This window comes from Rana temporaria, chromosome 1, assembly GCF_905171775.1.
Source record: "Rana temporaria chromosome 1, aRanTem1.1, whole genome shotgun sequence".
Lineage (NCBI taxonomy): Eukaryota > Metazoa > Chordata > Amphibia > Anura > Ranidae > Rana > Rana temporaria.
Genome location: NC_053489.1, coordinates 524,057,401 through 524,080,758, shown reverse-complemented (window position 1 = coordinate 524,080,758; position 23,358 = coordinate 524,057,401). Strand labels below are relative to the sequence as shown.

Genomic DNA, 23,358 nt, shown 5'->3' with positions numbered 1-23,358 from the left:
ATAAGCGTTTATTGATTGGTTTGCGCAAAAGTTATAGCGTTTACAAAACAGGGGGTATTTTTATGTCATTTTTATTATATTTTTTTTACTAGTAATGGTGGCGATCAGCGATTTTTTTTTTCGGTATTGCGACATTATGGCGGACACTTCGGACACTTTTGACACATTTTTGGGACCATTAGCATTTTTATAGCGATCAGTGCTATAAAAATGCATTGGATTACTATAAAAATGCCACTGGCAGTGAAGGGGTTAACACTAGGGGGCGGGGAAGGGGTTAAGTATGCCTGGGTGTGTTCTTACTGTGGGGGGGGGGTGGCCTCACTAGGGGAAACACTGATCCTCGGTTCATACATTGTATGAACCGAAGATCAGCATTTCCCCTGCTGACAGGACCGGGAGCTGTGTGTTTACACACACAGCTCCCGGTCCCCGCTCTGTAACGAGCGATCGCGTGTGCCCGGCGGCGATCGCGCCCGCCGGGCACACGCACGGGAATCGGGGGCGAGCGGGGGGCAGCCTAGTGGCCTAGTGGCGGCTGGGAGAAAGGACGTCATATTACGTGCTCTCGCCCAGCAGAGCCACCTTGTGGACGTATAACGACGGTGCGCGGTCGGCAAGTGGTTAAAGCAAAGAAAGTGGATCACCACTCGTGAGATAGGCAGGGGAAAACTCTTACCAGACAAGGCTGGAATATGAGCGTTGTATAATCACAGCAATAGGTATCTCAAATACTTGGAATCTAATCCTCTCAAGCCAAAGCTTGCAGATAAGGGAAAAGATGAACAATGGCACATAGCATAATTCCGTTTGATTTTTTAATGTTAAAATACCAAAAGATTGAAAATGCACTTACAATCTTTACATTTAAAACAGGCAATACATCACATTAGTGGCTCATCACGGTCTCAGATCATGGGCTATCAGGACGGCGTCCACCGCTTCCCTCTGTTTGTAAACCCCAACGCACTAGCACCCTAAAGTGGAACTCCCGCTGATCGGAACCCTCCCCTCCGTTGTCACATTTGACTCCTTTCAGAGTGAGGGGGGTGCAGATACCTGTCTAAAGACAGGTATTTTCACCCACTTCCGGCCAAACAGTCTCGGGCAGACAGCGGGAGCCAATCGGCAGGCGTAGCACGACTCGCGCATGCGCCGTAGGGAACCGGGCAGTGAAGCCGGAGCGCTTCACTTCCTGGTTCCCTTACCGAGAATGGCGGGGGGGGGGGGCGGCAGCAGCAGAGTGACGAGCGATCGCTCGTCCTCTGCTGTGGACGGCGCTGGACTCCAGGACAGGTAAGTGTCCTAATATTAAAAGTCAGCAGCTGCAGTATTTGTAGCTGCTGGCTTTTAATCATTTTTTTTCTGCGGAGCTCCGCTTTAACATTAAAAATTAACATTTTGGTATTTCAACATTAAAAAATGAAACGGAGTTATGCTATTTGCCATTGTTCATCTTTTCCCTTATATGCAAGCTTTGGCTTGAGAGGATTGGATTTCAAGGCCCAGAGCCACAAAGAAGTTACGCAGTGTAACTTCTAGGTTGCTCCGGCGTATCTTTGTTTTGTATCCACAAAGCAAGATACGCCTGAAGCTGGGCTAGATCCGACTGGCGTACGTCTTAGTATGCCGTCGGATCTAAGGTGCATATTTACGCTGGCCGCTAGGTGGCGCTTCCGTCGAATTCCGCATCGAGTATGCAAATTAGCTAGATACGCCAATCCACAAACGTACGTCCGCCCAGGGCATTTTTTACGTCGTTTACGTAAGGCTTTTTTCGGCGTAACGTTACCCCTGCTCTATGAGGCGTACGCAATGTTAAGTATGGATGTCGGGCCAGCGTTGAATTTTCCGTTGTGTACGTTGTTTGCGTAAAAAAAAGGTTCGCGAATAGGGCTTTGCGTAAATTGCTTTCACGTCGTCTAGGCATTGAGCGGGCGTAATTTAATTTGAAAATCCGATGCGATACTGAGCATGCGCGCGCATGCGCCGTACGAAAAAAGCGTCATTTTTGTGGGGTCAAGCTTGTTTTACATAAAACACGCCCCCCTGTTCATCATTTGAATTCCGCGCCCTTACGTCGGGAAATTTACGCTACGCCGCAGTAACTTTAGAGGCAAGTGCTTTGTGAATACAGCACTTGCCTCTCAAAGTAGCGGCGGCGTATCGTAACTACGATACGCTACGCCTGCCTAAAAATAAGCCGCTGACTGTGGATCTTGCCCCAAGTATTTGAGATACCTATTGCTGTGATTATACAACGCTCATATTCCAGCGTTGTCTGGTAAGAGTTTTCCCCTGCCTATCTGACGAGTGGTGATGTTGGTAACAGAAGGATAGGACTGGCTTTGATCTGCAGGATCCACTTTCTTTGCTTTAATCGCAGACTATTTTTGGGATCTTTTTCTGAATACTTTGGACTTTTTTTATGTTATATATCAGTTAATTAATTTTAGTCAGGAGCGCTGCTTAAAGCGGAGGTTCACCCAAATAACATTTTTCTCAGAACAACTTCTTTAGACTTCTAACATGTACAGTCCGCAATTTTTTTTTTTTTACGCTGTACATACCTTATAATCTATCTTTTCATTCCGGCTTCCAGGTACTTCTCCCCGCGGGAGTAGGTGTTTCCAAGCTGAGGAGGCATGTCATCTGGGAGGTCGCCCAGATGATTGACGTCTTTTCAGCAAAAGTTCCCCCCGGCGGATAAGGCCCTGCCCCCCGTATTGCGGAAGCGCGTCCGAGTAACAGCGTTTCCGAAAGAAGCCGAACATGCAGATCTGTTAGTCGGCTCTATACGGCGCCTGCATGTTCGTAGTTTTTTCAAGTTTTGCCACAGATTCTCAATTTGATTTAGGTCTGTTCTTTGACTGGGCCATTCTAACACATGAACATGCTTTGATCTAAACCATTTATTGTAACTCTGGCTGTATGTTTAGGATCGTTGTCCTGCTGGAAGGTGAACTTCCGCCCCAGTCTCAAGACTTTTGCAGACTCTAATGCCCTGTACACCCAATCGGTTCATCCGTTGAAAACGGACCGATGGATTTTTTCAGCAGATATCCGATGAAGCTGATTTTCATCAGTCTTGCATACACACCATCAGTTAAAAATCCGATTGTGTCCAATGTGGTGACGTAAAACACAACGACGTGCAGAGAAAAATTAAGTTCAATGCTTCCGAGCATGCGTCGACTTGATTCTGATCATGCGTGGGTTTTTGACCGATCGATTTCCCCACAGACGATCGGTTTTTTAACCATCCGAAAATTTTAAAACAGGTTCTATTTTTTTTTCACCGATTAAGAAAAAAAAACGATCGTGTGTACAAGGCATAACAGGTTTTCTTGTAAGATTGCCCTGTATTTGGTTCCATCCATCTTCCCATCAACTGTGACCAGCTTCCCTGTCCCTGCTGAAGAAAAGCATCCCTACAACATGATGCTGCTACCACCATGTTTCACAATGGGGATGGTGTGATTAGGGTAATGTGCAGTGTTAGTTTTCCTCCACACATAGCATTTTGCTTTTAGGCCAAAAAGTTAAACTTTGGTCTCATCTGACCATAGCACCTTCTTCCACATGTTTACTGTACCCCCCACATGGCTTTTCGCAAACAGGACTTCTTGTGGCTTTTGTTTCAACAATGGCTTACTTCTTGCCACTCTTCTATAAAGGCCAGGTTTGTGGAGTGCATGGCTTATAGTTGTCCTGTGGATTGAACCTCCCACCTGGGCTGTGGATCTCTGCAGCTCCTACAGAGTTACCATGGGCCTCTTGGCTGCTTCTCTGATAAATGCTCTCCTTCCCCAGCCTGTCAGTTTAGGTGGATGACCATGTCTTAGTAGGTTGGCAGTTGTGCTCTTTGCATTTTTGAATGCTGCATTAAACAGTGCTCTGTGAGATGTTAAAAGCTTGATTTTTTTTTTATAACCAAATCCTGCTTTAAACGTCAACACAACTTTATCCCTGACCTGTCTGGTGTGTTCCTTGGCCTTCATGATGCTGTTTGTTCACTAAGGTTCTCTATCAAACCTCTGAGGGCTTCACAGAACAGCTGCATCTATACTGAGATTAAATTTAAACACAGATGGCCTCCATTTAATTAGGTGTCTTCTGAAGGCAATTGGTTCCACTAGATTTTAGTTTGGGGTATCAAAGTAAGAGGGCTGAATACAAATGCATGGCACACTTTTCAGATATCACATAAAATCCCAATAAAATACATTTTATGTTTTTGGTTGTAACATGCCAAAATATGCAACATTTCAAGGGGTGTGAATATTTTTTCAAGGCACTGTATGTATGGTGTTATAGCAATTCCTAATGAACAGACCAACACTTATACTTTTGTTACAATATAGTGTTCGCATTTACATGATAGCAGTGATCTTTTTAAAATTCACTTGGTGTACTGTTTTGCATCTTGTAAAAAAAGTCTAATACCTGCACATCATTCTTTTAATTGTGACTTGAAATGCTGAAGTGAGGTGGTTGGTTTAGAATAAGAGAGAGAGAGAAAATCGGGCAATATGGTAACATAAAAAATTTTATCATTGCAGAAGGAAAAGAACAGCTTTTGTAGAATAAATTAAAATGTTTAAGACCATTCAAGGTTAAACATTTAATTTGTCTGCACCACAGAAATAACACAATTATAGTAATTATTTTAATAATCATATCAATGCAAATTCATTTTTAATGCAGTCCTAGTCCAAAGAAAACATTCCATTCTATTTATGATCACAGTTCACATGGATTCTGTGCTTTCTGTGAATAGAGGACTGGCCCAAAAAATGATTAGCCTGAAAACAAAATAGATTTTTAGCATTTTCTTCTTTTCCCCTTATGTATTGATTAGTGGCCTCTGGTGGCTGGTTTACTGTGTCAGAATTTATCTATTTGTTAAGACAGCAGCCACCGTGAAACCAGGGGTTGACGCATTACAGTATATGACCTGGGTAAAAATGTTCTACGTTTTTGGATACTTTTCTCTTTGCTGTTAATGACACCCTCATATTGCACAACTTTCTAAAATTGATTGCTCAATCCTAAATCAGACTAACAGAGAGTGGTAAGATGTGGACCACCAGTGTGCCAAATTGTTAAAACATTTCAAAGCTCTGCAGAAATTGGCTAAATTTGCTCTGCCTGCTTGTTCTACTTTAAAGCTCTTGGCAGATGGGCATCTGTCACCAGTCGGTGTGTGTTGCAAAGAAGCGGCGATCATTACTCAATGCTGATGGAACTTTTACCTGAAAGCCAATCGCCGGCTGTAAAAAATGTAATGACTGCAGCCATGATCCTACTAGGACTCCTTCCTGTCCAGGACATACATACATACATACATACATACATACATATATATATATATATATATATATATATATATATATATATATATATATATATATATATATATATATATATATACACATACACACACACATATATATATATATATATATATATATATATATATATATATATATATATATATATAATATAATTGTGTGTGTGTATATATGAGTAAACTATTGACTTTTGTCAAACGGAACAGGGCTATTCACTAAATTAATTTGGTCTGAATGAAACTTGCACAGTGTATAGCCAGCTGGATATCACAGTAATGCAGCAGTTAAAACACATAGGAGGATCACCTGAGATGGACTCAGGATTGCCAACTGTCAGTAAATTTACAGTTTGTAAAATTGGTGATTTTTGCATCTGTCCATGAATGTCAGTTATGGACATGCAGTTTTTTTGTAAATTTACTGTCAGTTGGCAACTCTGGGTGGGCTGACATTTAGAAATTACTCTTTGCTTGGCTCAATTGAGAAGCCTTTCTGATTCTAATGGAGATTTGTATCTCTTTTGTGTTTGATGTGAGTAACTGTTAACAGTTAATAAAACGTATACAGTGGGACGTGCCCTGTAACATTGTCCATTTTGAAGTTGAGACAATAATTCTCAAGACCTGTTCTCAAGTTGGTTCATTGGAAGTAACTGCCTTTAACAAAGCCCCCCTAGCTAATCTACATTGGGTCCATAGTAATTGATGGCAGTTTAGTTGGGCTTTGGCTCACTTGACTGTGGTACGCATGTAGTGTATTGGGCTAGAGTAGGTAGTCTCTTCTACTGCCATCCCCTTTTTGTACCTCATTCATAATTTGTGGTCAGGCAACCACAAATATTGTAGCATGTTGCCCAAGCGAGTCCAGAAAGCTTTTCCTCCAGAAAGAAAGATCTGACATGGTCTGGTTTACTAGCCATCTGACAAACCATGTGAAAAACTATCTGGGTATGAGAGTCCACCCCCGGATCCTCACTCTGTTGACACTTTTTAATCCTTATACTTTTCCTAGCCATTTACTATAGCTAGCTGCATATCAGATTTGCTTGTTTTAAACTTTTTTTTTTTTTTTTACGTTAAGTTACTTTCTGGTTTCCAGGCCTAGGTAAATGATGGCATACATACCAAAAGAGGAAGAAGGGCAGATGGATTCCAGGAAGTAAATGCTACATGAATCATTTGCCCTTACTCAAGATGGCCATGGCTAGAAATGCTGGGGGTTGTTTTTCAAAGTGGTTTCTTATCAAAATGAAGCACGTAGACATAGATGGATGTGTGGGCTTCAGCCTGCTGTCTGAACATGGGTCACAAGAGTGCAGAACAAACTGCACTCCTGTGATCCACAGGAGAAGTACGGCCAAATGAGCGTTGGCTGTACTTCTCCTTTTTAAGTCCAGCTTTTCTTCTACCAGCAAAACATCCGATACAATAGCACAATTTTATTTTAAATGATCTTTGTAAAAACATGTCAAAAACTGCTATTTCCTTGTCAATTTCTTGTACATGTGTCTGTTTACAGGCGGTTCCCGGGTTACAAACAAGATGGGTTCTGTAGGTTTGTTCTTAAGTTGAATCTTTTTGGAAGTCAAAATAGGTAAATTTTTTAAGTGTAGCTCCAGCCAAAAAATTTTTTTTTAAGCTTTTTGGATAGCATAGGGAAGGGTCATCACCCCTGTAACATTTTTTTTGCTGTCTGTGCCCCTGGTCAGAAGATTTCACCTCACTTTATGTCCGAATGACAATTGGATTTTGAAAATTTTGGGCTGTTGTGGAAAACAAGCCTTGGTAAAAAAAAACTTCAGTGGAGACATGTTTTTCCCATAATAACTCTTACAGGAGAAAAATTCCCTTCCTAGGGGTAGATTTCCTCTCAATTCCTGTTGCCTCCCCCCGTAAGTAGGAGTAGTTTGTAAGTCGAAAGTTTTTAACTAGGGGACCGCCTATAATTGCTTACTAACGCAAGCCAACACATTTTGGTGCCTCGAATATTAGATCTATTGCATTTAAGCCTCATACACATGATGAGATTAACGAATTAATGCTAGTCTGTTTATTTTTTTGCATGCTAGTTTCATATGAAGGGGTTACTCAACTTATTATTTTTTTTATTCTCGTACGACCGAATAGAATTTCGGAAGTGATGTTATGTGTTGTATTCTTTTGTTTCGGAGCATGCGTGGTCTTGGTCTTAATATTAATAAGTTTCACGTATGTCCCTTCGGATAATTTCGGAGGAACTTTCCTGTTCGGCTTTCAAAAGTACTAAAGCTCAGATAATCGTACGATTGCTTCAATCGGTTTTTTTTTTTAAAATGTCTGATTGTGTGTACTAGGCTTGTCCGTTGTGACAATTTTAATCGTGTTTAAATCTATACAATAAATGTATACTTTTTTGACAATATTGGTGTATTGGTCACTTCCAAAGTCCCATTTCCCTAGTGAGTTTTTTCTTCTTCTGTGCTTTTGACATTTAGCCCCAATAAATATTTTACAAAATGCAAGGTTTTTAATTTTTGAGCTACGAGGCATCATTGTTGAACATCTATATCAGTGATGGCGAACCTTTTTGAGCCCGAGTCCCCAAACCGCGACACAAAACCAATCAAAGTGCCAACATGGAATAAATCTACCAGCGGCTCTGTACAGAGGATAGGACTGATCATCCCTCTGAATGAGCCCTAAGGGGCCAAAAACCTTACCATTGTGTCCAGATAAAAAACCTTTGTGCTTTTTCAAAGGAGTGCATTGTGCTCAAAATACAGGGATGGGATGGATCAGAGATGGGATGCTCAGAATACAGGTATGGGATTCTCAGAATACAGGGATGGGATGGATCAGGTATGGGATTCTCAGAATACAGGGATGGGATGGATCAGAGATGGGATTCTCAGAATACAGGGATGGGATGGATCAGAGATAGGATTCTCAGAATACAGGGATGGGATGGATCAGAGATGGGATTCTCAGAATACAGGGATGGGATGGATCAGAGATAGGATTCTCAGAATACAGGGATGGGATTCTCAGAATACAGGGATGGGATGGATCAGGCATGGGATTCTCAGAATACAGGGATGGGATGGATCAGGCATGGGATTCTCAGAATACAGGGATGGGACGCTCAGAACACAGGGCCCTTCCCAACTGCCCCCTTCACATCCCCCCCACTTACACAGCAGTGTCCTCTGCGAGCCCCTACCTCTCCCTCCCTCACCCATAGCACTGTCCTACCTGTGTATGTGTTCAGCCAAAGTCCTCCATATTGCCATGCTTCAGTGCTGGAGGCCCGGCCTGCACAGGAAGCCGCTCTCCTATTGGCTGCCCAGGTCCAGGAAGGGAGGATCATTCTTCTCTTCCTGGCTATTCAGAGGCATTGCGCACTGCTTACAGCAGACACTCCCTCTGTGTTATTTCCATTGGGCTGCTTTAGTTTATGCAGGGAGGGCTTTACACACATCTGCCGTCCCACTGCCCTATCGCATTAATGATAAAAAGGGAGCCGGCTACTTCGCGCCTGCACGAGTGAAAATAATTGCATTGCTGGGGGATTCCCTCTCCTATCCTGGGAGCCTGCTGAGTGCCCACAGAGAGGGCTTGGCGTGCCAGCTGTGGTTCGCCATCACTGATCTATATCTATTCCACTAGTTCTATTGGGATCAAATAGGAATTGGGTTTCCTCCTCACACGGCATTACTTCATTCTATCTGTCATATCACATGTACTTCAGTTTCTAGAAAATTTTCATTTAAAATTTGGGAAAGCTTTTTTCCATAGAGAACTAAATGAAAATGTCTACAAGCTGCAAAATTAAAAAAAAAATCTCTACAAATCGATAAAGGAAAAGTCTAACCTTGTCACCTATATTCAGACCCCCTGTTTCCATAAGAGCCTTTTTTTGTTTGATGTGTGTTGAAGTTTTTAGTCATTACATCAGCAAGGAATTTAGAAACCAATCCTAGAATAGGCTTGGTACACAAAATGTCTTTAAATATTTGTGCAATTTAATTGCTTCGGGTCCATAGGTGGCCATAGAAGATGCGTTTTTCTTTCCAGTAAGTGTTGATTGGGCAGTCCCTCCCCCAGAGATATTATGTTCTCCTGGTGGGGAGGGGTGATGGCAAAAATTGAATGTAAAAATCCAATATGCTGGTTGTTTCCAAGTCGTTTGATGGATCAACTTGGGTACAATCGGCCTGCCCATAAAAGGTTCAAATCTCAGTCAGGCCCTGCTGAAGTGGCTGAGATTTGAACCATATATGCCTGGCTTAAGTGAAACAATTTCTGCTGTAGCGTTTAATGGCCCTGCTACTACTTGGCTTTCTAAAATAGTAGTGAAAAAAAGAGCACCGAGGCTCTGAAGGAAGGTTTAATCTTTTTGGTGTGCTTTCTTTTGCCATTGTTAGGATGAACAATATTTTGTGCTAGTCACACTCTACGCAAATTTTGGCTGTTTTTTCTTGTGAATTGGCTGAAATTTGTGCCTTGAGCAGTCCTGTTGGGACCATTCAGCAAGAGAAAATGCGATTTAAAAGCGGTCTAAACCAGTTGGAAAATGATTGGCCAAACAGCAACTGCATCCTATTCTATGCAGTCACTGTTTGGACTTTCAGACAGCCGCTAATGCTGACTGAATACAATGGCCAACAGCGCAGATTCCTCTATCCAACTTGTTTATCGTGGATGGAAGAATCCATTTAAATTTCTCATGGGCTAAACAAGTGAAAAATCAACGTGTGTGGCTAGCCTTTAATTTGGAGGCTGTGGAGAAAAATAATGCCTATCTTTTGGATATTCTGTGGTCTCTTTCTGCATTTCTGCATTCACCCTTTAAGTATCCTTTCTTTAAATGTAAAAAAGTAGAAAATGTGTTTTTAATGGGTGAAATGTAAAACCATTCATTGTAAATAAAAATACATGAACTCCTTTTTTTATGAGGAGGCAGAAAGGAGAGACGGTCTTAAATGATACTTTATTGCAAAAGACATTATTTGCGTAGAGCCTTGGGGACTGTGAATTTTCAGTAAACTGCACGGAGAAGGGTGCTGGACAGATGATCTATTTGCATTTTCTTTTATGTTCTTGTGAGTGTCTGTAAAACTGTCAGTTTGAAGGAGCCAGTTTATCAGTGAAAGGATAAGAGTGAGATAAGTCAGCTTGATTCCACATGTTTGAAGTAGCTACTGTTCTTATTATCCACATGTGCATTTGTAGAGTTTATCAGGCTTTGCCTGTGGAGATGCTTTAACTCACGCTGCAAAATAATTCTGTATATATCTATTGGCATGATCAAAACACTTCATGTTTCAATGAAAGCAAAAGCACAGAAGAAAAATCATGTCCATAAAATAGTTAAGCGATGCTAAAACAGATCCTAAAAAGTTTTTTTTTTTTTTTTTGCTATTTTTGTTTTTTAGGTAGTGGATCTTCTAATTCAAAACTGCCATCTGTCCAAGCTGTTGCATCTGTTCCAGAAGATTCTGCATCTCACATGAGGTTTGTTCCACTGCTAACTGTAGCTAAGCTGAGCTGGTAACCCTGTCTTTTCTCTTTCTGATCTGCTTTTTTCCCATATAAAATTTAGAAAGGATTATTGCAATGCTTTACAACTGCCACATTTCGAGAGCCTTACGGAAGACCATCTATTACTGCAACTACTGTATCTTAACACTTTTGCATCTAGACATTATCGATGCCTAGTACAAGTTTCATAATGTTGGTTAAAGATGAACTGAAATCCAAAGGGCAAATGATTAGTCATCAGTAATGTCTGTAGTCTAACTGGAGCAGATATGATGCCTTCAATTGCAGTGTATGTCTCCTGTAGTGGCAGGGTTTTTCTTATTCCTCATGTCAAACTCGAGCAAGGAGTACAGCAGTAAAGTAGTAATATCACCAACTCCCACATTTAAATCTCCTAAGACTATCAATCAGAGGAAGCATCATGCTATCGATCTCACAATGCATACTGTTATATGGGTGTAGGCACAGTACTGCCTAGTAGGGATTAGCCAAACACAGTTTGCAGCAGAACATGCAAACAGGCAAAACATTTGTTCGAACACCATTAAAGTCTATGGGACACGAACATGAAAAATCAAAAGTGCTAATTTTAAAGGTTAGTATGCAATTTATTGTCAGAAAAGGTGTTTGGTTACCCGTGTCCTGCCCCAGGGGACATGTATCAATGCAAAAAAAGGTTTAAAAACTGCAATTTTTCAAGTGCAGTGATTTTAATAATGCTTAAAGTGAAACAATAAAAGTGAAATATTTCTTTAAATTTCATACCTGGGGGGTGTCTTTAGCATTCCTGTAAAGTAGCGCATGTTTCCTGTGTTTATAACAGTCTCTGCACAAAATTAAATTTCTAAAGAAAATATGTCATTTAAAACTACTCACGGCTATAATAATTTGTCGGGTCCCAGGTCATTGAAAAATAAAATGTGTGGGGGTCCCCCTAAAAGACATTACCAGAACCCTACGCCATTTTTCTTTAAATGGTGTGGGGTTCCCCCCAATTATTAATACCAGACCCTTCAGATCTGGTATGGATTTTAAGAGGAACCCGGCGCCATAGTTAAAAAATTGCGTGGGGTTCCCCCCAAAAATCCATACCAGATTCTTATCCGAGCATGCAACTTGGCAGTCCGCAAGAAAAAGAGAGGGGGGGGTGAAAGAGCGCCCCCCCCTGAACCATACCAGGCCACATGCCCTCAACATGGAGAGGATGTCCCCATGTTGATGGGGACAAGGGCCTCATCCCCACAACCCTTGCCCAGTGGTTGTCATTGGATGGACTGATCGTGTGTACGCGGCCTTAGTTCCTCCAAAACTCTTTGCAAATTCAGTTGATTGAACATGATTTTGAAAGGCACACACCTAACTATATAAGGCCCCACAGTTAACAATACATGTCAGTGCACAAACCAAGCTATACCAAGTCCAAGGAACTGTCTGTAGACCGCCGAGAGAGGATTGTATCGAGGCACAGATCTGGGGAAGGGTACAGAAAATGGCTGCAGCCATGAAGGGTCCCAATGAGCATAGCGGCCTCCATTATCCATGAATAGAAGTGTGGAACCACCAGGACTCTTCCTAGAACAGGCTGCCCGCCCTAACTGAGCGATCGGGAAGGTGACTAAGAAACCAATGGCCACTATTAGAGCTCCTGCATTGTTCTTTGGAGAGTGGAGAACTTTCCAGAAATTTCTCTGCAGCACTCCACTAATCAGGCCTGTATGGTAGAGTGGCCAGATGGAAGCCACTCCTCAGTAAAAGGCACATGACCGCCCACCTGGAGTTTGCCAAAAGGCCCCTAATGGACTCTCCAACCATGAGAAAAAATGTCTGGTTTGATGAAACAAATATTGAACTCTTTGGCCTGAATGGCAAGCGTCATGTATAGAGGAAACAAGGCACCTCTCCTCACCTGGCCAATACCATTCCTACAGTGAAGCATGGTGGTGGCAGCATCATGCTGTGGGGCTTTCAGCAGCAGGAACTGGAGACTAGTCAGGATTGAGGGAAAGATGAATGCAGCAATGTACACTCCTTGATTGATTGATTTTAATATTTCTTTACAGCGCCACATACACCCTGAAGGGTGTGTCTAAGCGCTGGAAGGAGGTCCGCTGGTCTATTCTGGACCAAAAAGATGAAAACCTGCTTCAGATCGTTCTGTGCCACAGACTAGGGCGGAAGTTCATCTTCCAACAGGACAATGATCCTAAGCACACAGCCAATATAACAAAGGAGTGGCTACGGGGCAACTCTGTAAATGTCCTTGAGTGGCCCAGCCAGAGCCCAGACTTGAACATCTCTGGAGAGATCGTAAAATGGCTGTGCACCGATGCCCCCTCCCAACCTGATGGAGCTTGAGAGGTTTAGCAAATAAGAATGTGAAAAAATAAAATAGGTGTGCCAAAAATAGGTGTGCCAAACTTCTAGCATCATACTCAAAAAGACTTGAGGCTGTAATTGGTGCCAAAGGTGCCTCAACAAAGTATTGAGCAAAGGCTGTGAATACTTGTGTACATTTTTTTTATGAATTTGCAAAGATTTCAAACAAACTTCTTTCACATTGTCATTATGGGGTATTTTTTTTGAATTTTGAGAGAAAATAATGAATTTAATCAATTTTGGGATAAGGCTGTAACATAACATAACAAAATGTGTAAAAAGTGAAGCGCTGTGAATACTTTCTTACAGACACTTTATACAGACTCTTTGCATATGAGCCTTGGGCTTCTTCAAGACAGGGGTAGACCTTGTGTTCGGTGCCTTCTGTTCCAACCTGCTTCTCAGACACTGGCTTTAACAGCATAGCTGTTGAAATCCAGGTCCTAAAGTATAGGGGCATTGCTGGCTCTGTCATTTCCACCTTACTCAAGGTGAGAAAATCCTCATTTTGTAGGATCTACCATCGCACCTGAAGGGCCTGCTTTGACTGGTGCAAGATCAGGCACAGGAATATTCTTCACATCTCAGCCTTCCTCCTCTCTGGTCTGGACCAGCATTAAAGCTGGGTATGCACATACATGCTGATAGAACAATAAAAAAAACTGACATCCCTGCATCAACACGATGTGGGATGCGGGGATCTTTCCTGCTGTGCTATTGTAATTTGACAGGGGGACTAAAACATGCCAAGGAGATTTCACTCCACTGCCTAGTTGTGGTCAGAGCAGTTGGGGTCTACCTACCTGCAACAGTGTCCTTCAGAAAAACTGAGGACCTTTTTGTGCTCCCTAAAAGATTCCACTGCTCAGGCCACTTATTTCCATGGCTGCTCCTCCAAAAAATGGGTTTCTTTGTTCCCTATCAAGGCCCACCCTACCAAAACTATCTGTGTTTCTTGAGCCCTTCCACATAAAGCATTAACTTTGCAGGTTTGCAAGGCAATCACCTGGTGTTCTGTTTGTCCTTTGTTAGTTTTGCCAGGTGGATATTCAGGGCTCTACTGATGCAAGCTTTGGCTGCAAGGTGCTTCAAGTTATCATCTGAGTGCTTTAGGTCCATTGACCCTTTGTTTTGTGGGCTTATGTGCTGCTGTTTTCCTTTCTGTTGTCCACCCCCCAGTTTATTGCTTTGGTATGTCCCCACAGTCTGACCTCTGTCCTGTACTGTTCGATTTAAGATAATGGGAATTTTAACTTGCTAGTAAATTGCGTTTCTTGGAGGACACAGATCCCTGCCCTTTGTCTCTTCTTATTGGTTGCTACAAACACCAAAGTCCCACAAAGTGGGCGGCGCTATATGAGGGTGCATTAGGGGAGATTCCCTTCACATTGATATGTCCTCCATTGCTGTTCCCAGATCCCTCCTTTTTTTTTTTGACAATATTTAGCCCACCCATAGACATTTCTATGAGATTTGCTGCTAAGTTGAGGTTGGCCGATTTTCAAACAGGATTCTCTAAACAATTGGTAAATGAAACCTTGAGCAATCATTAGCAAAAATAGCAAAATTCTAATGTGAGCGAAATGAGAGCAGACATGCATACAGGAGAAGGCTAAGGCTCCATGCACACTGGACGCTAAAAAAAAGCTTTAAAAAACGCAAGTAGCTTTGCAGGGAGCCTTTCAACGTTTTTAGCGTTTTTGCAATAGCTTTTACTAGCGTTTTTAAGTTTTTAGCTTTTTTTCCCCGCCGAAAAACAGCACTTTGAACGCGAATTTCTTGCGTTCAGAAAAAAAGCCCATAAGCTCCACTGCTCATTAACGCTAAAAAACATCCATGTGTGCATGGACACATAGGCTAACATAGAGTGCAGTTTATGGGCTTTTAAAAAAAACACCCAAACGCCAATAAACTGCAGTTTATGAGCTTCAGTGTGCATGGAGCCTAAAGCATAAGGCCATAAACGCACATTTTTCTTTTTTTTTCTTTTATGATGTGTTATTTTTATTTTTTTTAATATATGCTAATCAAGCTAAAAAGCCTTTCATGTCAAGATGGCCCCCACACGTCTCCATACCATAGCATACGTCTTAAAGGCACATTTTTTTTGTTATAATTTTTATTTCTTTTTTGTTTATTGCATTTTAGTCTAAATATGATATCTGAGGTCTTTTTGACCCCAGTTCTCATATTTAACTGCTTGCCCACCAGCCGCCGCAGTCATACGGCGGCAGGTCGGCTCTGCTGGGCGAGATCACATAGCTATACGTCCTTTCGCTGAGCAGCCAATAGGGGGCCCCCGGTGGTCACGATCACCGCCAGGCACCCGCGATCGCTCGTCAGAGCGAGGACCGGGAGCTCTGTGTGTAAACACAGAGCTCCCGGTCCTGTCAGGAGGAGAAATGCCTGATTGTCAGTCCACCCCCCCCCTTCAGTTAGAACACACCCAGGGAACATACTTAACCCCTTCCTAGCCCCCTAGTGTTAACCCCTTCCCTGCCAGTGGCATTTTTATAGTAATCAGTGCATTTTTATAGCACAAATCGCTATAAAAATGCCAATGGTCCCAAAAATTTGACAAAAGTGTCGAAGTGTCCACCATAATGTCGCAGTACCGATTTAAAAATCGCTGATCGCCGCCATTACTAGTAAAAAAAAAAATATTAATAAAAATACCATAAAACTATCCCCTATTTTGTAAACGCTATAACTTTTGCGCAAACCAATCAAAAAACGCTTATTGCGATTTTTTTTTAATGAAAAATATGTAGACCAATACGTATCGGCCTAAACTGAGGAAAAAAATAGTTTTTTTTATATATTTTTGGGGGATATTTATTACAGCAAAAAGTAAAAAAATATAATTTTTTTTTAAAACACAAAAACTAAAAACCGCAGAGGTGATCAAATACCACCAAAAGAAAGCTCTATTTGTGGGGAAAAAAAGGACGCCAATTTTGTTTGGGAGCCACGTCGCACGACCGCGCAATTGTCAGTTAAAGAGACGCAGTGCCGAATCGCAAAAAGTGGCCTGACCAGCAATATGACCAGCAATATGGTCTGAGGCAGAAGTGGTTAACAGGACCTGTCATGCTTCTTTCTATTACAAGGGATGTTTACATTCCTTGTAATAGGAACAAAAGTGACCCATATATATATATTTTTTTTTAAACCGTGTAAAAATAAATAAAATCAAGTAAAATAAATAAGAAAACAATTTTTTTTTTTTTAAAGCGTCTTGTCCCGACGAGCTCGCGCGCAGAAGCGAAAGCATACTTGAGTAGTGTTCAAACCACACAAGTGAGGTATCGCCGCAATCGTTGGAGCGAGAGCAATAATTCTAGCCCTAGACCTCCTCTGTAACTTAAGATGCAACCTATACAATTTTTTAAATGTCGCCTTTAGAGATTTTTAAAGGTAAAAGTTTGACGCCATTCCACGAGCTGGCGCAATTTTGAAGCGTGACATGTTGGGTATCAATTTACTCGGTGTAACATTATCTTTCACAATATAAAAAAAATTGGGCCAACTTTACTGTTGTCTTATTTTTTTATTTAACCACTTAACGCCCGCCGCACGACTATTTACGCCCACAGAATGGCACGTACAGGCAGATGGGCGTATATATACGTCCCTGCCTTCTAGCGGGGTCGGGGGTCCGATCGGGACCCCCTCCGCTGCGTGCGGCGGGTGGCTTACCTCCGGGAGCGATCCGACTCGAGGGGACGGCTGTTCGTTTCTGTCTGCCCCCTCGTGATCGCTTCCAGCCAATACTGTGAGCCGCCGCCGTGTCACTTCCTCTGCCTGTAAAATGTAAACATAGGTAGAGGAAGTGATGCAGCTCTCATCTCGGCGATATTTTCAAACCGCCGAGATGAGAGAAGAGTCACAGTAAGTCGCACCTAACACTACACGGACACCAGTACACATAGGCACATTTTAACCCCTTCCGATCACCCCCCCACCCCCCCTGTCACACTGTCACTGAATGCAGTGATCATATATGTACTGATCACTGCATTTAGTGTGACAGCCAGTTTGTGTTAGGTCCTGGGTAGCCCCGTACCCCCCCCCTAATAAAGTTTTAACCCCTTGATCACCGCCCTAGTTAACCTTTTCACTCCCTATTGCCAGTGTCACTAAGCGATCATTTTTCTGATCGCTGTATTAGTGTTACTGTTGCCACTAGGAAGCAAATTTTTTTTTTATTGCAATTTTTTTTTTTTTTTTTTTTACTAAAGACATGTGACTGAATAAAGTTTGACCTAAATGTTTGACTAAAATTTAGTTTATTCAATTTTTCTTATAACAAAAAGTAAAAAATATTGATTTTTTTTCAAAAATGTCGCTCTATTTTTGTTTATAGCGCAAAAAATAAAAATCGCAGAGGCAATCAAATACCATTAAAAAAAGCTCTATTTGTGGGAAGAAAAGGACGCAAATTTTGTTTGTTAAAGCGACGCAGTGCCGAATTGTAAAAACGCCTCTGGGTATTTAGCAGCATATTGGTCCGGGGCTTAAGTGGTTAAAAAAGTGTTTTTTTTCCCAAAAAAAGTGCGCTTGTAAGACCGCTGCGCAAATACGGTGTGACGAAAAGTATTGCAATGAACGCCATTTTATTCTCTAGGATGTTAGAAGAAAAAAACAATATATAATGTTTGGGTGTTCTAAGTAATTTTCTAGTAAAAAAAAATACCTGTTTTAAACTTGTAAAACACAGAGTCTGAAAAACAGGCAAGGTCCTTAAGTGGTTAAAGGATCATGAGAAAAGGACAGTTGCTCGTTTGGCTCTCCTGTCTGTACACATGTGCACACTTTTGTGGCTTAAGAACTGGTCAGCCGAGCTTCCTTGTAAGAAGTTATTGGCAGGGCTCACCTTTCATGGGGAACGTTTGATGATTTGGACAAATATATCCAAAAGGTTTTTGGAGGCAAGAGCTCTCTACTTCCTGTGAAGAGAAGGACCAGGTGTCCCTTGTTTAAAACCTTAGGGACCAGCTTCTACCCCTGGGCACCAGGGCGCTAGAGCCAGGGGCATGCTACAGGGCCAGAAGAAACCCTGGGTCCAAAACAATTCTAAACCTGGCACCAAGCCCTTCTTTTGAGGGGACGCCGTTACTTTTTTGGGTGGGGGGAAAGGCTGCTTTACTTTGCGGACATTTTGGACAACAGTGGTTCAGGACAAGTGGGTCACCTCGACAGTATTCCGCGGTTACCAGCTGGAATTGCAAGGGGGGGGGGGGTGGTTCCCCCTCATAGGTTTCTAAAATCCAGCGTTCCCTCGGATCCTCCAAAGAGAAATTTATTGTGTCAGGCACTAGATCATCTAGTGCATCAGGGAGTGATTTCCTGTATCCAAAATGGGCTCAGGGTTTTATTCAAACCTGTTCACGGTTCAAAAACTAAACGGACACAAGGCCCATTTTGGATCCAAGATCCCTGAGCCAGTATCTGTTCAGTCCCTTCGGATGGAGTCTGTGTGTTCAGTAGTAGCCTCACTCAAGATGGGTGTATTTACACGTACCTATCTTTCAACCTCATCAGAGGTTTCTGCGATTTGCAGTAGAGGAAAGTCCTTTCCAGTATGTGGCTCTGCCCTTCAGGCTTGCCACAGCACCCTGGGTGTTTTACAAAGGTCCTAGGACCAGTACTGGGTCTTTTAAGGGCTCAGGGAATGTTGGTGCTCGGATACCTGGATTACCTCCTGCTCAGCGATCACGTGCTACAGGCTCTAGAACAGAGCATAGCCCGCACAGTGCAGTATTTAGAAAGCCTGGGCTGTGTCAAAAATACCTCAAAGTCAGCATTGAGACCAGGTCAAAGTCTGAAGTATTTAGATCTGATTCTAGATAAGGTCCAGGCAAGGGTACTTTTGCCACCCGCCATCTGTGCCCTGAAGCATCACCTGCGTCAGATAAGGGGACCCAGACAACCCTCTTATTAGGCGCTGAGTCCATTCCAGGCCTTTACAACAAGATATCTGTCAGCTTTGAACAGGAGAGGGCAAGCCCTGGATTATCCCATGGTCTTATCTCCTCGGGCAAGCCTAATCTGGTGGTTGCAGGATCAGAACCTGCGAAAGGGAAAATTCTTCCTCCCAGTGCGTTGGAGAGTATTCACCACAGACGCCGGTCTCTCAGGCTGGGGAGCGACCCTAGAGGGGCTCACAGCTCAGGGGTGATGGTCAAGGGCAGAACAGAGCCTGTCCATCAACATCCTGAAGTTGTGGGCAGTACGTCTTGCCTACGGTCTTAGAGTGAAGCTTCAGGACTGCCCTATCAGGGTTCGGTCTGACAATGTCACTGCAGTGGCCTATATAAACTACCAGGGGGGTCCCAGAACTCTTTGAGCTCAGAAAGAGGTGAACCAAATACTAGCCTGGGCAGAGGGACATGTGCCGGTTCTATCAACTGCCCATATCCTGGGGGCAGAGAACTGGAAGGCAGCTGCCAGAAAATCTGCCCGGGGAAATGGTCCCTATACCCGAGGGTGTTCCAGGAAATTTGCCAGCGCTGGGGATGGCCAGATGTTGATCTATTGGCATCCAGGTTCAACAACAAGCTACATCAGTTTGTGTCCTGAACAAGAGATCCCCTGGCAATCAAGGCAGAGGCTCTGGTAGTTCCATGAAGCTCGTAATCCCTGGTTTATGTTTATATTCCCCCCCCAATCCCTCTCCTTCCACATTTGTTGCACAGTATTCGGAGAGAGGGGGCTCCAGTCATTCTGGTGGCACCAGCCTGGCCCAAATGGTTTTGGTTCCTGGAGATTGTGAGATTGGCAATAGGACGGGCCATGGACGCTACCGCGCCACCCCGATCTACTGTTTCAAGGTCCTATAGTCCACCCCAATTTATAGTCTCTGAATTTGATGGCATGGCTTTTGAAGCCATGGTGCTAAACAATCTCAGGACCAGTGGTGTCTACCCTAGTGAATGCTAGGAAAGTGGTCACTAGGAAGATCCATCAGAAGGTCTGGAATTGCTTGGTGTGAAGCATTGCATCCTCTGAAATACGTGATTAGTAGAATTCTCTTTTCTACAGTCGTCTGGAAAGCAGATAGACTGAGTAAAATCAGAGGTCAGATTTCGGCCCTGTCAGTATTCTTCCAAAGGCCTTTTAGCCTGCCATTCACTGGTCTGAACCTTTATGCAGGAGGAAACTAATTTTCTTCCCTCCATTAGGTTACCTATGTGTCTTTGGGACTTAAATTTTGTGCTGTGTTACAAAAACAACCATTTGAGCCTGTTCAGGAAATTCCATTCGTGTTGCTGTCACGCAAGCTAGTCTTCCTGATGCCCATCACCTCGGCTAGAAGGGTGTCGGAATTGGTGGCACTTTCATGTTGGGAACCATACTTAATCCTTCACCGTGAGAAGGTGGTGTTGCATCCTATTCCATCCTTTTTGCCAAAAGTGTTGTCGGCCTTTCATTTGAATCAGGACATTGTTTTGCCTTCCTTTTTTCTCTCAGCCTCGTTCGGCGGAGGTTATACGACTGCATTCCCGGGACGTTGTCTAGTCAATCAGAGTTTTTGTTTATTTATTTGCAGAGATCGGAGGATCGGGCTTTGTTTTTGTTTAACCAGATGGATCCAAGAAGGGGCAGGCAGCGTCTAAAGTTTCCATCACCAATTGGTCATTCAAGCCTTCAGTGTATAAGTTCACATGATTTTATCAGGTAGATGTTGGAGCAGCCGAAGATTTGGCTTTTGGCCGTAGTATACTACAGGCTATTTTTTGTTTGGCATGGTGTCTCCCTCCCCTCAAGGCTAATTGTTCTGGGATATCCCAGTAGGTAATGAATACTGGCCCAACTCTGTGTCCCGTGATGTATGATAAAGAAAATAGGATTTTTTTTGTCATACTTACCTAAAAATCTTTTTTCTTTGAATACATCACGGGACACAGAGGTCCCTCCCCTGATTTGAGGATTCAGTGCTTGCTACAAAACTGAAGTACTTCCTGTATGGGAGGGGTTATATAGGAGTGGACTTTCTGTCTAAGACTCTGTCTACCAGTGTTCATTCACCTAGAGATGGCGTTTAACCCTGTGATGTATTGAAAGAAAATAATTTTACAGGCAAATATGATGAAAAAAATTATATTTTTCTAATCCTAGGCAATGCATTCTTCCTTTTAAAGAGCTATCGAGGAAATTGCTTCCTCAAACTTCTGTTCCAAAGTCTCATCCTGCCTCCCAATTGAGTGGTGCCAGCCTAGAGCTTATCAAGATCTAGCTTAAATGCCCTCTCCACCCGACTGGCAAAATGCTCCAGGCCCTCCTTGGTGGGGAGAGACCAGATATGCTGCTTAAGTTCTGATTTCCCAAGAAGTCTGAAACATCTGACCCTTGCTCCAGGGATGTTATGGAGTGGGGGAGGGGCTGCATCATTCACCACACAAGGTGAAGGGTCTGGAGAGAATGTCTTCAGATGGGACAGTGGCTAGGCCGAACCATGCGGCTTGTCCCCTTGATCCGGCGCCATCTTGGATTCTCCCTTCTCCCCCCAACGGCCTCTCGAGAAGAACGTTTCTTGCAAGCCCTGCTGGGTGTGACTTGCCCGTTGTGGCTGCGAGGATGCCTGCTGGCGTTGGCACATAGCAGGTGGAGAAGAAAGCACCCCTGTGGCCTATTAGCTGCTATGCGGACGGAGCTCCGGAAATGCACATCCTCACTCCCTCATAGCCAGCCCACGCCTCCGACATTTTCTCTTTAAAAAAAACTAAAGGTACAATAAAATACCTGTTCATTTCAAAATCCAGTGATATTGTAACTTCCTGTGCCGTCTGCTTCTGCTGCGTGAAATTGTAAGCATCGGCCCTGCCGAGTTGGTTATTTTTGGACTAGAGAACCCCCCCCCCCTCCCAGAATATGGCAATGAGGGAGGTTTTCTGTATTCCTAACAGTCCTGTCCGGCAGTGACAATGCAGCTCCTTCAAAAATACAATATAGTATGTGTGTGTTATCACCCTAGGACAGGAAGTACATTGGCAGGATCACCAGTCGAAAAGAGGGGGGAGAAAACCTTTAGACCCCTTTCACACTGGGGCATTTTTCAGGTGCCTGTAAAGCGCCTGAAAGAAGCTACATCTGGAATCCCAATGTGAAAGCCAGAGTGTTTTTACACTAAAGCGCCTGAAAAACTCCCCAGTGTGAAAGGGGTCTTGGCGTTAAAATAAAAGCGCACCTGTAAAACGCCTGAAAGAAGCCTCATCTGCAATCCCAATGTAAAAGCCCGAGTGCTTTCACACTGAGGTGCTGCGCTGGCATGGCGTAAAAAAAAAAGTCCTGCTAGCGGCTTCTTTGCAGCGCTTTAGGAGCGTTGAATACACCGCTCCTAAAGCGCCCCTTCCCATTGAGGCTCTTAATTTTTTAAAGCCAAAGCGCCTGAAAAACACCCCAGTGTGTAAGGGGTCTTAGCGGAGCTTTACCAGAGTTTTTCGGGCACTGGCAGTATGAAAGGGCTCTGAAATCACTCAAGCTTTCACATTGGGATTGCAGATGAGGCTTCTTTCAAGTGCTTTTTTAACCACTTAAGAACCGGACCAATATGCAGGTTAAGGATCTGGCCCCTTTTTGCGATTTGGCACTGCATCGCTTTAACTGACAATTGCACGGTCGTGCGACACGGCTCCAAAAACAAAATTGGCGTCCTTTTTTTTTTACCACAAATAGATCTTTCTTTTGGTGGTATTTGATCACCTCTGCGGTTTTTATTTTTTGCGCTATAAACAAAAATAGAGCGCCAATTTTGAAAAAAAATTCAATATTTTTAACTTTTTGCTATAATAAATATCCCCAAAAAATATCAGAAAAAAAAATTTTCCCCTCAGTTTAGGCCGATACGTATTCTACTTGTTTTTGGAAAAAAAAATCGTAATAAGCGTTTGATTGGTTTGCGCAAAAGTTATAGCGTTTACAAAATAGGGAATAGTTTTATGGCATTTTTAATAATGTTTTTTTTTTTTTTTTACTAGTAATGGTGGCGATCAGCGGTTTTTTTTCGTGACTGCGACATTACGGCAGACACATCGGACACTTTTGACACATTTTTGGGACCATTGTAATTTTCACAGCGAAAAATGCTATAAAAATGCACTGTTTAC

At 42.9% G+C, this 23,358-nt stretch overlaps 1 protein-coding gene across 2 annotated transcripts in view; it reads left to right on the top strand.

Annotated features, from left to right (window-relative positions):
• LRBA (LPS responsive beige-like anchor protein) overlaps window positions 1-23,358 on the top strand; it is a 789,979-nt gene that overhangs the window by 208,971 nt on the left and 557,650 nt on the right. For both annotated transcript variants that reach the window (XM_040331890.1, XM_040331889.1), the window contains exon 31: window positions 10,768-10,846. In XM_040331890.1, the coding sequence (XP_040187824.1) occupies window positions 10,768-10,846 (79 nt within the window). The remainder of the gene's footprint in view (window positions 1-10,767; window positions 10,847-23,358) is intronic.